Source organism: Clytia hemisphaerica, unplaced genomic scaffold (assembly GCF_902728285.1).
Source record: "Clytia hemisphaerica strain Z4C2 unplaced genomic scaffold, Clytia hemisphaerica genome assembly, whole genome shotgun sequence".
NCBI lineage: Eukaryota > Metazoa > Cnidaria > Hydrozoa > Leptothecata > Clytiidae > Clytia > Clytia hemisphaerica.
Window position 1 is genome coordinate 696,541 of NW_027103629.1, and position 13,104 is coordinate 709,644.

General features: G+C 34.2%; 2 protein-coding genes across 2 annotated transcripts; one reads left to right on the forward strand and one right to left on the reverse strand.

Moving 5' to 3' along the window:
- Positions 1 to 1,119: 1,119 nt before the first annotated feature.
- On the reverse strand, positions 1,120 to 7,243 carry LOC136802584 (cryptochrome DASH-like). Its single transcript, XM_067059338.1, has 4 exons — positions 7,004 to 7,243; positions 4,163 to 4,302; positions 3,244 to 3,551; positions 1,120 to 2,966 (listed from the first exon to the last, which is right to left on the reverse strand). The coding sequence occupies exons 1-4, from the start codon at positions 7,029 to 7,031 to the stop codon at positions 1,811 to 1,813; spliced, it is 1,632 nt and encodes a 543-aa protein (XP_066915439.1). The 5' UTR covers positions 7,032 to 7,243; the 3' UTR covers positions 1,120 to 1,810.
- A 1,109-nt stretch (positions 7,244 to 8,352) lies between these two features.
- LOC136802585 (frizzled-2-like) lies at positions 8,353 to 11,272 on the forward strand. Its single transcript, XM_067059339.1, has one exon. It carries the CDS (start codon positions 8,565 to 8,567, stop codon positions 10,233 to 10,235), a length of 1,671 nt encoding a protein of 556 aa, XP_066915440.1. The 5' UTR covers positions 8,353 to 8,564; the 3' UTR covers positions 10,236 to 11,272.
- The last annotated feature ends 1,832 nt before the right edge of the window (positions 11,273 to 13,104 follow it).

Below are 13,104 nucleotides of genomic sequence, written 5' to 3' on the forward strand. Positions count from 1 at the left end.
ATTATACAAGCAGATTGACGCATTGGTAAAAATCTGACTGTTCCTTTCGTATCATTTCCTGTTCAAATCTGGGCAACACAAAAAAAATCATTTCCACTCCAATGATCCATTACAATTTTACCAATTCAAAACTGTTTTTAATTTAAATTTTTCTTTGTTTTTCATTCTGTTGATAGAATAGAAGAATAAAATGAGATTCATATAAGATTTCATCCTTTTGGTCATAAGAATAATACCCGGGGGGGGGGTACTAGGTTTGCGAGGTGACGGGTATGTCCGAGCCGAAAACCGAAAATCGACCCTTTGAGAGAAAATTCTTGATGATTTTAGGACCCTTTGAGAGACTTTTTCCTAAATTTTGGTAGATTTTTTCCAAATTTTGGTTTGATTTTTACCAAATTTTGGTCAAAATTTCTTGAAATCGTGACCCTTTGAGAGAGAATTTTTTGATATTTGCGATTTTGGGACCCTTTCAGAGACTAACTTACGAATTTGTACCCCTTTGAGAGACTTTTGAGGCATCAAAAAAGGTACCCTTATGGCTCGCACATACCCGGCACCCATTTTGCCTAAGTACCCCCCCCCCCCGGGGGAATAATCTTTCGGAGGAATTTTAAACAGGGAATCAAATATTTATGGGGCTGTTCTATTTATAATCCATACAGGGGGTGGGCGAACCTTCTCAAACCTTTCTTTAAAATGTAAGGATACCCCATGGAAAGTGGCAAAATCTGCAAAAAAAAAAAGAAAAAAAAATTGGAAAAATTATGTTTCATACTTTAAAGTGAGCGTGGACGAACTATAAAGTCAGTTTTTTATCCCCTGGAAAAGTAAAAGAACATTCCTTAGACCCTCTGGAAATTCTTTTTCGGATTACCCCCTGGAAATGTTCGTCCAGCCCCCCCCTGTATCGATATAAAATGGAATGGCCGATCCTGAAAACGATAAATGGGAGAAGTAGTGATGTTGAACTTTGAGACAATATGGAAAATTTTGGAAAACATGAAATATCGGAGGCGTCCTGAGAGAATAGTATCAGGCAGATCAACTGAATTTTCTATTGCTTCTGATTCTAGTTCAAAACTGGTAGGATAGGAAAGTACATGAGTAATTGAAGTATATAATGGTAGTCAAGACAAGTTATAGTAACAAAGACATTGGCTAAAATAAATTTTCATTATATGAAAACACAATCTATATAAAACGTTATATCAAAATAAATAAAAGTATCTAAAAATACTCTCTAAAATTGTTTTTTTTTAGTTTTGATACAAATACTATCCTCCCATATCCTTGAATCATTATATGTAATACACAATACAAATTCCATTTTCGTATACCCTCGTATGCATTCAAATAATATTCATAGTAGTATCAACCATAGATTTAAAAAGCCCGAATGGCTAGATGTCGTGCTTCGGCTGAAAAGTGTGCCGAGTTTAGATGGGAAATCCTACCTAGGTCACGTGATATAATAGAATTTCAGCGCTTGAACAATAAAAAGCTTCGCAGGTTTTCGAGAACAACAGCAGCAATACTTTTTGCGATATTCACTTTTTTTTGCTTGGAAGAGCTTAAAGCACGACATCTAGCCCTTCGGGCTTTATAAATGTGTGGTATCAACCGTTCAAAACAAGTTAGCTTGCATACTGTATTTTATATTTTCACTTTACTATACAACGCAGCACTGAGCAATAGTAGTAAGGGTAAATCTGACCTGTCAGATATCACAAAATACCAAGAACACACTAAAGATTTTGATTTCCAATCTTAAAAATTTCAACGGTACGTCGTCATAGATTTGATTATTTTAACGCCTTTGGTTTTTCTTTCCTCCAGCAGAACCCTGACCACTTGGGCCAGCATCTGGTGATTTAAAATAAAAATCAATCCCTCTTTGAGGCTTTTCTGCATTCTTTTGAAATGCTTTACCGTTCGTTTTATGTGTATGTCGGCCCCACTCAGGTGCCATTACCATAGGCTTTGGGTAGTCCTGCCCTAATGAGAACTCCAATCTTTGTAACTCTCGGTCAGGAATGGTCCAAGGTACATGGATCTTGTTAGCAGGAAGATTGGTAAGCTCTGGAACCCAAGTTTTCACAAATTTTCCTTCAGCATCATAATCAAGAGCTTGTTTGATCATATTGAATTTACGGTCTTGTCTTGGATCATTACCAATGCCAGCTGAATAATTCCAATTACCATAATTACTGCAAACATCATGATCAAGAAGTTGCGATTCGAACCATTCGGCTCCAAGACGCCAGTCTAATTTCAAGTCCTTGACCAAGAAACTAGCCACGTTTTGACGACCCCGATTTGACATCCAGCCTGTATGAAGTAACTCTCTCATATTTGCGTCAACAAAAGGAACACCTGTCTCACCTTGACACCATTTCTGAAAAGCAATTTTGTCTTGTTTCCAAGGTAAATGTTTGCCCATGATGCCAGATAAATAGAACACTTTTCTCCCATATTTCCAACATACAAATTTAAAGTAATCTCTCCAGATCAGTTCAAAGATACTCCAGTAAGTGGATTGGTTGGATACACGTTGATTTTCATATCTCTTGACTTCATGGTAGATCTGTCTTGGAGATAAAGAACCATTAGCAAGCCAGATACTAAACTTGGTCGAGTATTCTTCTCCTAATAGACCATTCCTGGTTTCTTTGTAAGTTGAAATGGCATCAGTGTCCCAAAGATATTTTTGGAGATGTTTCAAGCCGGCACTTTCACCACCTTCTAGTGGAACAGCTGTTCTGTTATCTTGCATATAGCTTTGAACACCGATCAACTTCTCCATTGTAGGGATATCACCAAGACTGGCACCTTTGATAGGTGGCAGTTTATTAAGGGTTAGTGGTGTAGGAATTAAATCACGAATTTCGCTTTTAGATTCTACTCCTTGACGAAACTTGGAATATGTATCTGGGATGGTCTTCTTATTGTATGGAATGTCATCTCTAAAAGTATAAGAACAATAAAATCAAATAACTATGCTAACATAGAGAGAGCATGATTCAAACTAGTCTACACAATAGACAGCTCCAGGCTTTTAGGCCTTAGGAGTAGGAGCCTATCTTCCTTAATTTATGCTCGAAACCGAAACGAATATTTGATAAAACTAAGTAATTTTATCAACAGAAAAAAATATGTCAGAGAAAAAATACTAAGAAAAATGAGGAAACTCTATTAAATTTGACATCATACCGAATTCACAGAGAGGAGACTGAAACTTACTTGTGAAACAATGACAAACCCCAAACAGGGTAGTCTTCAATGCTTTGTTCTTTGCAGAAAGATTTGATTTGTTTTTCCAAATCAATCTCTTCTGAAGTCACTTCTTTTTGATAAATGATGGAGGAGACAGGTGCTTCAGAATTTTGACAAAGTTTTACCAAGTCTTTGATGGTTGACAGTGGAGATTCATTTCGAACAACTAAGTTTGAACCAAGTTTTTGTAGATTAGCACGTAGATCAGTGATGCTTTCAATGAGAAATTTTGTTCTGTGTGTACCACTTCTTGGCAAGTTAAAGCTATACGTTCCCTATAAAAAAGAGAGTTAGAGAAAAGTGAGTTTGGGATAATTTCTGGGTTTTAAAAATTTTTACAATTTTCTTTTTTTTTATAAGAATAGTGTACTTTGGATGAGGGTCAAGTATTTTTAAGAAAGTGCCAAAATATTCTTAACATATTCTTACTTTTTTAGACTTGACTTATTTGCAAACATGAGAAATGATCAATTTGAGAGTTTTGGACTTTTGAGTGAACATTTGGGTTAAAATTACATTTCTTCCTCAAAGCTTCAATTTATCTCTAACAAAGGAAGCAGTTTTTTCTGTTAACCAAACACAAAATGACTGTATTCTTATCAAATTCTGTGAAATTCACCCTAGAGGGTATTCTTAGGGTATTCTTACGATTTGGCCAATTTTCACCCTGATAAATATTCTTATAGAAGATGTTCTTATTAAAAAAAGCGTGTAGTTCTTTCCTAGTTAGCTTAGCAATCTCTTATTTCAAGAAGCTGTTCGTGAGGTTTCAGAAAAAATTAATTATTATTTTCCTTTAAACAGTGCAGATTTTTTTTTTCATTTTTAAATAAAAGAATGTAACAGCTAGATCTTTGCATAGTACAAAGTATTAAGAAAAGTTTACCTTGAAATGGTTGGGCTGGAAACAATATAAGGGAATCAAGAAATTCCCTTTACTTTGAGCAATCTTTAAGCATTCATTGTCATGAAGTCGTAAATCGTTTTGGAACAAATAAATGACAGATCGTTTCATGGACATGGCTACTACAAATAAAAAATACAGTGTGAAACACAACTCAAAAGTATGACATGCCAATAAGACACCCTCTGTTCACAAACCAAGTAGGACTTCCTTTCCTCTGAAAAATTTGGCTAAAATTTTGTCCCGGTTGGGGAAAATACCCTACTACAATTTCAGCCCTACTGGAAAATTGATTTAATTTTCATCCCCAATTGAAACTCAATTGAAAAAAATTGTACTCCAAAACCATCCCTACTGGATTTTTTTGACCTGGGAACAATTAGAATTTCTTTACCCCTGGGATTTCGATATAAATTTTTATTCCCACTACTGTACTGTGAGAAGAAGTTTCACCGGGGCTGTGAGACAGGGGTGTAATTTGTAATTCTCTTGTCATCTCAGTTAAAAAAGATTGTGGTTTGTGTTAGAAAAAATTGTTTCAAAAAAATTTTGAAACTGTCAATTTTTGTGATCCATAAGTCCTTGTGGTCAAAATGAGATGGCTATGACTGTGTGAATTTTTTTGTATTTTCCAATATCATTTGACACTCTTACTTGATGAATGAAGAGTCATAAGTATAAGTTGGTTCGAGATTATTTACTCTGTCACGCATTGATACTAACTCATGATCAAGTTATACAAGCTAATTACTCGTTAAATTTACAAACATATCTTTCTTTTTGTCTCCAGACTACCCCCAAAGCATTTTGGATAAAAAATCTCAGCAATTCTGACCTTCCTTTTATTCCCATAACTATAAAGAAATGTGTCAGAATTTGATAAGGGATGTCAACATTAGACCAATATATGTGAAGAAATCAAGAATTTCTGTCAAACTATATTTACTCAGGAAATTTGGGTGGCAGAGCAGCATATGTATATTTGCTTTGTCTTTGTATATAAAAAAACATTGCGTACAGCAGTCTTTCGTAGCAGGTATGGGAATGTTAGAGGGGTCAAATAAGATAAGGGGATTTGGAAATTATGATCATTTCAATCATACAAAATGGTAAAAATATTTACCACCAAACAACACTAGTTATATTGTTATATTGTTAATTTTTGACTTGTGACTATAAATCTTGTACTCTGTAATCACTTTTAGTGGTGCATAGAGCGCAGGGGGTGTATATATGGGGTGAAATAAACCTAGGGGTTCATAGCCCTCTGCAACCTATGAATTCAATTCAAATTTATTCAAAATCAACTTTACAATTAATTTTATTGTTTTAAAGCAATAGAATGTGAAGCAGCTCAAAACAACTTTCAATCATTTTCAAACATTTTGTTTGGAGGATATCATTGCACAAATAAATGGCTTTTATTTATCTGACTCTGCATGGGACGCCGCAGCCTTATCTGTCACTCCCTTTACCCAGACATTGTCTTTAATAAGGACCAGAAAAAATTGTGATTTAAAGGGATTTCGGCACAAAAAATGAAACTTTGTCAGGGCATAGCTATCATGAAAATCATTTGGAAAATTCAAGTCAAAGTTGTCAACGGTAATTCTATCCCAAGATATACCGTGAGATCGGGTAACTTGCATCAGTGGAGGCTAACATAACATGCATACCCCTCAAATGAATGACCCGGGCTGGTCATTAAAATACAAAATTAAATCGAAACAAAAATGGCATGGTAGAGTAGAGCTGCGAGTGAAGCTGCGCAGTTCATTTGTTTTGAAATTTTGCTGCTTTTGATTGGTCAGTCATTTGATGGCTATGCAAGTTTCCCTCCACTGATGCAAGTTACCCGACTTCACGGTATATTCTGGTATATTGACATCCAAAGTCCCAAATTCAAGACATCTGCACTCTGTGGAAGCTACTGATTGATAAATTTGTTGTCAAAGAGATTTAACAGACCAATCATCCCACGTAGCACAAAATTGAGGATTTTTATGAATTACGCAAAATATCAAAATATAAAAAAGACATCTGGCCTAGACTGAATCTTACTCTTAGTTATATACCGTGAGATTGGGTAACTTGCATCAGTGGAGGCAGGCTAATGGCTAACATGCATAGCCCTCAAATGAAAGACCTGGCTGGTCATTAAAATATATACAACAGTCAGGCACATCCTGGCAAATGAACGGGGTGAGCATTTGCATGGGGTATTCGTCACCCAGTGTAAATGAGATAGGACAACTCAGGCTAAAAGCGTGAAAATGAATAAAAATGAACTTCAAACTGAAAATGGGAAAAAAGGAAGAAAACTGGGAACTTTATTTTTTCGTTAAAAGTTTCTTCAATCTTCGAAGACAAAATTGACCCATGGAAAAAAAATTTCATCTATGCAGTTCTTTGAAATGAAGCAAAATATTTCCAACCCAGTTCAATTGCGTGGGGTATTCAGTGCTATTACATCACTTTTGTTTTCGACCCCTTGCATTTGCCACCAATCGCAAATGAAAAATACCCTGTTCATTTGCCAGGATGTGCCTGACTGTACAAAGTTAAATCAAAACAAAAATGGTAGAGTAGAGCTGCGAGCGGAGCTGCGTAGTTGTATTTTAATGACCAGCCAGATCTTTCATCTGAGGGCGGCTATGCATGTTAGCCTCCACTGATGCAAGTTACCCACTCTCACAACGGTATACGCTTCGTTTGAGCCCAAACCAAAATGAGCTTCTGAAAATGATTTGTAACGTTGCAAGCATTTTGAAAATTCCCATACTTAGCTAAATAAAATAAAAAACAAAACATCTCCCTACTTACTTGAACTTTTTGATCTTGTAAAAGACATAAAAGAGTTCTTTAAAAATATAACTCCTTCTTCTGCTCTTCTCTTTTAAAACCTTTATAATAAATTTAATAACTTTATCAGTTTATCCAGAGGACGTTCATGGAAATTGCAAGTCTTGAGTTTGTTTTTCAGAAAAAAGTTTGTCAAAATTTAGAGTGTGAGTGTGCTGTCACAGTCTTTTCTTCAGTTTTCTTTCCGGCAAGTACAAAACGCCTACTACCTACTACTTAATACTTACTACCTACTACTTACTACCCTACTACCTACTGTAAAATAGCTCAAAACGGCTCGAAATTACCTTTAAAATATTCAGCATGTTAAAATTAGCAAAATCTGAAACTTTGGTGGTAAAAAAGTTAAAACTTCTTCTTTTATCGTACTTTGAAGACTTCAAAATATTTTCTCTCTTTTATTTTGTTTATGACTTTTTCCCGCGCTTTTTCTATAAAGTTTACAGACGCACTTCTTCGTAGAAGAGAAAAATATTTCCTTCGCACACTTACTTATTCATATCGCAAGGTAGAAAAAAGATTCGCAAACCAATTCCAAGAAATATTTTGGCAACATTTGATATGATGCAGATCATACAATAGGATAGAGATAGATTGACCCCCTATTTATATTACAGAGCCTTTTATAGACATTTACGTGTATTCTTATCGTCTTATGATAAGAGTCATAAGAGGGAGTATGTTTAGGAAAAAGGAAAGTTCTTATAATAAAAGTCATAAGAGAGAGTATGTTTAGGAAAAAGAAAAAAATCAAGATAATGGCCTTTTGTTTTATACTTCAGTATACTTATATGAGGCGAAGAGAATATTTACTCACTACGTAAATATGCTAAATATTCTTTTAGATAACACTTTTTTCAAGTAAATATAAAGCAAAGACTTGTGTGTTAGCATTCAGATATTACAAAACCAATTTTTTTAGAATAGAGATTTTGAACAAGCGAAGGAGAGTTCTGGTCTGTAAAGTATACAAACTGAGTAGGTAGTAAGTAGTAAGTAGTAGGTAGTAAGTATTAAGTAGTAGGTAGTAGGCGTTTTGTACTTGCCGGTTTTCTTTCATCTTTTTCTTGATCTTGAGTTGCAAAACTTTTCAAACTTTTTATGTTGGAGCACTTTCGTTTTCCTTTGTTTTGATTACACAAAGTTATGTAACAAAAATGTCACCGCGCGATGTCATTTTGGAGATCTTTGTTAGGAAAGCTCCTGACGGTTTGGCTATAAAGTGAATCGTGTACTGTTACTAAAAAGATAACATATTCAGGTGTTTTAGCGCCTACCGAATTTCTTTTATCTCCATAATATTGCACTTGTCGAAATTTTATAGACGACAGAAGATATATCCTTTTGGCGTTTCAAAATGAAGCTTCGAAATTTGGTGAAAGCATGACAACTCATTCCTGACAAAAACTGTAATGGAACCGAGGTGAAAAAGTGTGAAAATAAACGTCAAAAGCTACAAGACATAATTGTTTTTACAAGAACGGTTTGTACATTTATAACCTAATAGACATTGATCAATCAGATGGATAAAAACTTTGAAATCATGAGACTTTTTTTATTTGGTATTTTTATTTTGATGCCAACAGTGACCTCAAACAAAGTTTGTCAGCACTTTCCAAAAGAGAAATTTGAGCTATGTAAAGAGATGCCATATAACACAACACTTTTCCCAAACATCTTGGATAACCGAAATATTGAAGAAGCGATCAAGGAAATGGAAGTTTTTAGTCCAATGATCAAGGTAGCATGCTCTGAACTTTTACAAACATTTTTATGTTCTGTTTATGCACCATTTTGTCGAGAAGACACAGCTGGTATTATGTACCCTTGTCGCTCAATTTGTGAAAAAGCAAAAGAAGGTTGCTCAGAACTAATGAACCGTTTCCAATTCAAATGGCCACAACATTTGGATTGTAAAAATTTTCCTGAGAATACTGGCAATTTTAAATCACTCTGCTTAGACGAGACAGTATTATCACTTGCATACAGGAAGAAACCCAAGGAAAACCCTGGTGGTGATACACCTGGAGAATACTATGGTAAATTCAACTGTCCACCCCATCAAATGAAGGATGAGAAACACTACAATTTTATGGGTCAAGAGGGATGTGCATCAAAATGTGAACCCATTTATTTTGAAAAAACAGAGAAAGAATTTGCTCGAAATTGGGTTCTCTTCTGGTCCATTGTATGCATGTTGTCAACTGCTTTTACATTGCTCACTTTTGTTGTTGACATGCCTAGGTTTCGATATCCAGAACGACCCATAATATTTCTCTCTGGCTGTTATTTCATGGTTTCAACAGCATTCCTTGCTGGACCTCTCTCTGGAAATGCTGTTTCCTGTCATACCCAGTTAAAAAATCGCAGAGGTGAAATTGAATTATTAAATCAAGGAACTGAAAATGCCTCTTGTACAGTTGTTTTCATGATTATTTACTTCTTTCTAATGGCTGCTTCAATCTGGTGGGTGATTTTAACATTAACCTGGTTCCTTGCAGCTGGCTTAAAATGGGGCCATGAAGCCATTGAAGCATCATCACAATATTTCCATGCAGCGGCTTGGGCAATACCAGCAGCAAAAACAATTGCTATTCTAGCAATGAACAAAGTTGATGGTGATGCTTTATCTGGTATCTGTTTTGTTGGAGGGAATAATGTTGGAGCCCTTCAAGGATTCGTTATTGTGCCACTACTCATTTGCCTGATTCTTGGGACGTTCTTTTTATTTTCTGGGTTTCTGGCTTTAATCAGAATCAGAAAAGTATTGAAAGATGATCATTCTTTACGTACCGATAAACTAACAAGGCTTATGATTCGTATTGGTATTTTCTCAGTTCTCTATTCATTACCAGCTATTATTGTTATTGCATGTCTGTTCTATGAACAAAGTTACAGGGATACATGGAATGAGTCATGGATCAAATCTTACATGGATATGCTCCGTGATTGTGGAGACAAAGAGTGTAAAGATTTTATTGGAAAAGCTAGACCAGACTTTACTGTTTTTATTATCAAATATTTGATGTTATTGATGGTTGGAATCACTAGTGGATTTTGGATATGGTCAGGAAAAACAATTCAATCATGGAAGATGTTCTACTATAATAAAATCTTACACCGACCACTTCCACGTCATAATGACTCAAAGGATGGATCCTCACGTGCTGCATTTTTGTCACGCCCAATGTGAAATATTGAATGGTTATGTAAGCGCATAAGGAGTACGGTTGGCTGTTGAATTATAGAGAATTCAGACAAAAAACTGTAGAGGAAAGTCTCGTGAATGACTTTGGACTCTTTAGTCTCATCAGAGGCTTTTTGAAAGTTTCAAGAGAGGGTTAACTCTTCTTGTAAATGTTCTAAAGGAACAAAAATTGAATTAGAAGAAAACTGAACATTGCATTATTATTTAGATCAGACAGGTCCAAAACTTTTTTGATCAGATTTTTTATTTAATGAAGTCTTGTTTTTATTTTGTATACATTTTTTATCATGCTTTATCATTACTTTTTTTTAGAATTGGTGAATCTTTTTTAATCCCATGATATTTTCTATGCGAATTATGTATTTTGCCTGAAAATCATAGAAAAACGGTCTAATATTCCCCATGTATTTTAGAATTGGTTACGGTTCACCCCCTTGATTTCTCATCAACAGAACTATTTCTTCAATAATAATGAATAATTTAATGAATCCCTTTCTATTCAAAACAATGAATTCGATTTTCGTCATTTATCTTCATCGAAGAATATATCATTCATCTTCTTTTAAATTGAATGAATTGGGCATTTATTTTATTTCATCTAAAGAATTATGAATAGGAAAAACGTGTTTTATATTATACACATATTCATAAGGCTGGTGCCTCCCTTTTTATAAAGATCTTTTTTTCTGTTCTCTTTTTTCTCTGTGATATCTTTTTGATGTTTTATCGAAGTAGACTACGACGGATGACAGTTTCGTCATTAGGAATCTATTTTTCAATGCAAACTGCCTTCCTGTAGAGAAAACATTTTATCACAAAGGAGGCAATTGAAAGCGCCCCCTTCAAATGACAAATAATTAATTACAGGCTGGGAACACTTTCTCAATTAGTTAAGCAATTATTAAATCAAATCACTTTTTCAACCAAAGAATTTTTCTTCACATCTTACTTTATTTTATAGCCGCCTTTTTCAAATATGCTTCTTATTTCTTTAATTCCGATATTCATGTCTCAAAAACTTATGAACGTAGTTTTTTATATAAGCCCCTTTTACCGACATTCATTTTCTTTGTTTTTGAACTTTTATTTTTTCGCTTAGGACCCGTTACAACTCGTTACCATTTTGTTTCTATCAAGTAGAATTTTTTTAGTGCAATATAAAAGTATGTTGTTATTTATGAAAATCTCTAAACAAGATTTCATTGTTTTCCTACTTAAAAGGTTTACTCCTCCCCATTCTTTTGATGATAACAATGTGCTCGTTAAAACAGATTCAATCATTTTGGTTTCACGAGAAAAAAATATAAGACAGATAGGAAGTCGTGTTAAAGTCATCTTGTAATTTGACACACGAGATTGTATTAGTTGGTTAGGAGCTTATAGTCTTCACTTTTAAAAAGTGCTCTCTAGGCCTCTTTAACGGGCAATGACTACTTCAAGAAATTGACTTAGATAAGTTAAGTAAGAGCCCCCTCTTCTTGAAACCAGAAATCTTTTGAGTTTGTTTACACAAAACAGTTTAAGCTGATCAAAAATTCGATATTTCTATATCTTATATCGCTTTTGAACAGTTACTACTTTATCTGTTTGACGGCGGTTACGTCTCTTTTGATTGACAGTAACTTGAGAGAAAAAATTGAACAATTTCGGCTATCTACTACTTTTGATATACAGTTTAATCTCCATTAGTATGTCTAGATATTTTCACTCTGCATTTTAGCGAATTGATGAATTTTTAATTTTCACTGCTCTCATTGTAAAAAAAGATTTTTCGTTATATACAAAAAGACTATCGCTTTAGTCTGTCTCAACATAATTTGCAGCAGAGACCAAAAAGGCGATAACTTTTGATAGCATTCGAAATATTATAATATAGCATTGACATCTTGTTGACAAGACAAACAGGAGTCGAACATTATCATAAAGAAAAATCGATTGTGCAATAATTATCATTTTCACACGAGCGATTTTGTGATTTTAGAATCATAATGTGAAATAATTTTTGCAAATAAATTTATTCCATCGAAAGATATGGTTCAAAGTTTATCACTGATTGACGTCAAAAACCATCAAAAAAGAGCCCTTTTTTAAGTCAACCAATCAAAAGTTTTAAGCTGTATTTTTTGACTGAATGAATTTTTTTTCGCGTTTAAGATTCAAGAATTTCTGGTATAAAAATGAAGATCATAGTATTATTCTACAAGAAGTTGATTTTCTTCATTTTTTCATCTTCGTTCTTCCATTTTCTAATTTTTTTTCTTTTTTGATAACCTTCCACTCCGATATTATTTTAACGAACACGACACGTTTTTTTTTATAAGGAACTTGGGTCTGAAAATGGTCTAAATAATGACGAAAAATCTTTCAATAAACGTCTTTTTCTGTACTTTAGTCCATTGTTATACTTATACATAAGTCATTACCTACCAAATAGTAGAGGGCATTTTGTAAAATCGCTCGATTGTTTTGGTCAAAGCACTTGTTATACATTTTTGGAAAGCTAAGGGGTAGGAGAATCAAACTTACTTTGGTTCCAATTTTTTTTCGGACACTTTGGTGTGATTTTCGGACAAATATGACGGTCTCAGGCAAAAATCATAGGGTCAAAAATTAATGAAAATTTTAGCTTGAGAAAACGGAGACCTGTTGTATATTTTTGGAAAGCTCTCAAAAAATTAAGATTTAGAGATATATTGCAAGTATAGGTGATTTCTGTACCTAACTCGAGATATAAACCCTTGAAAACCGTCCGAAAATAAATCACACCAAAGTGTCCGAAAAAAAAATTGGAACCAAAGTAATTTTGATTCTCCTACCCCTTAGCTTTCCAAAAATGTATAACAAGTGCTTTGAT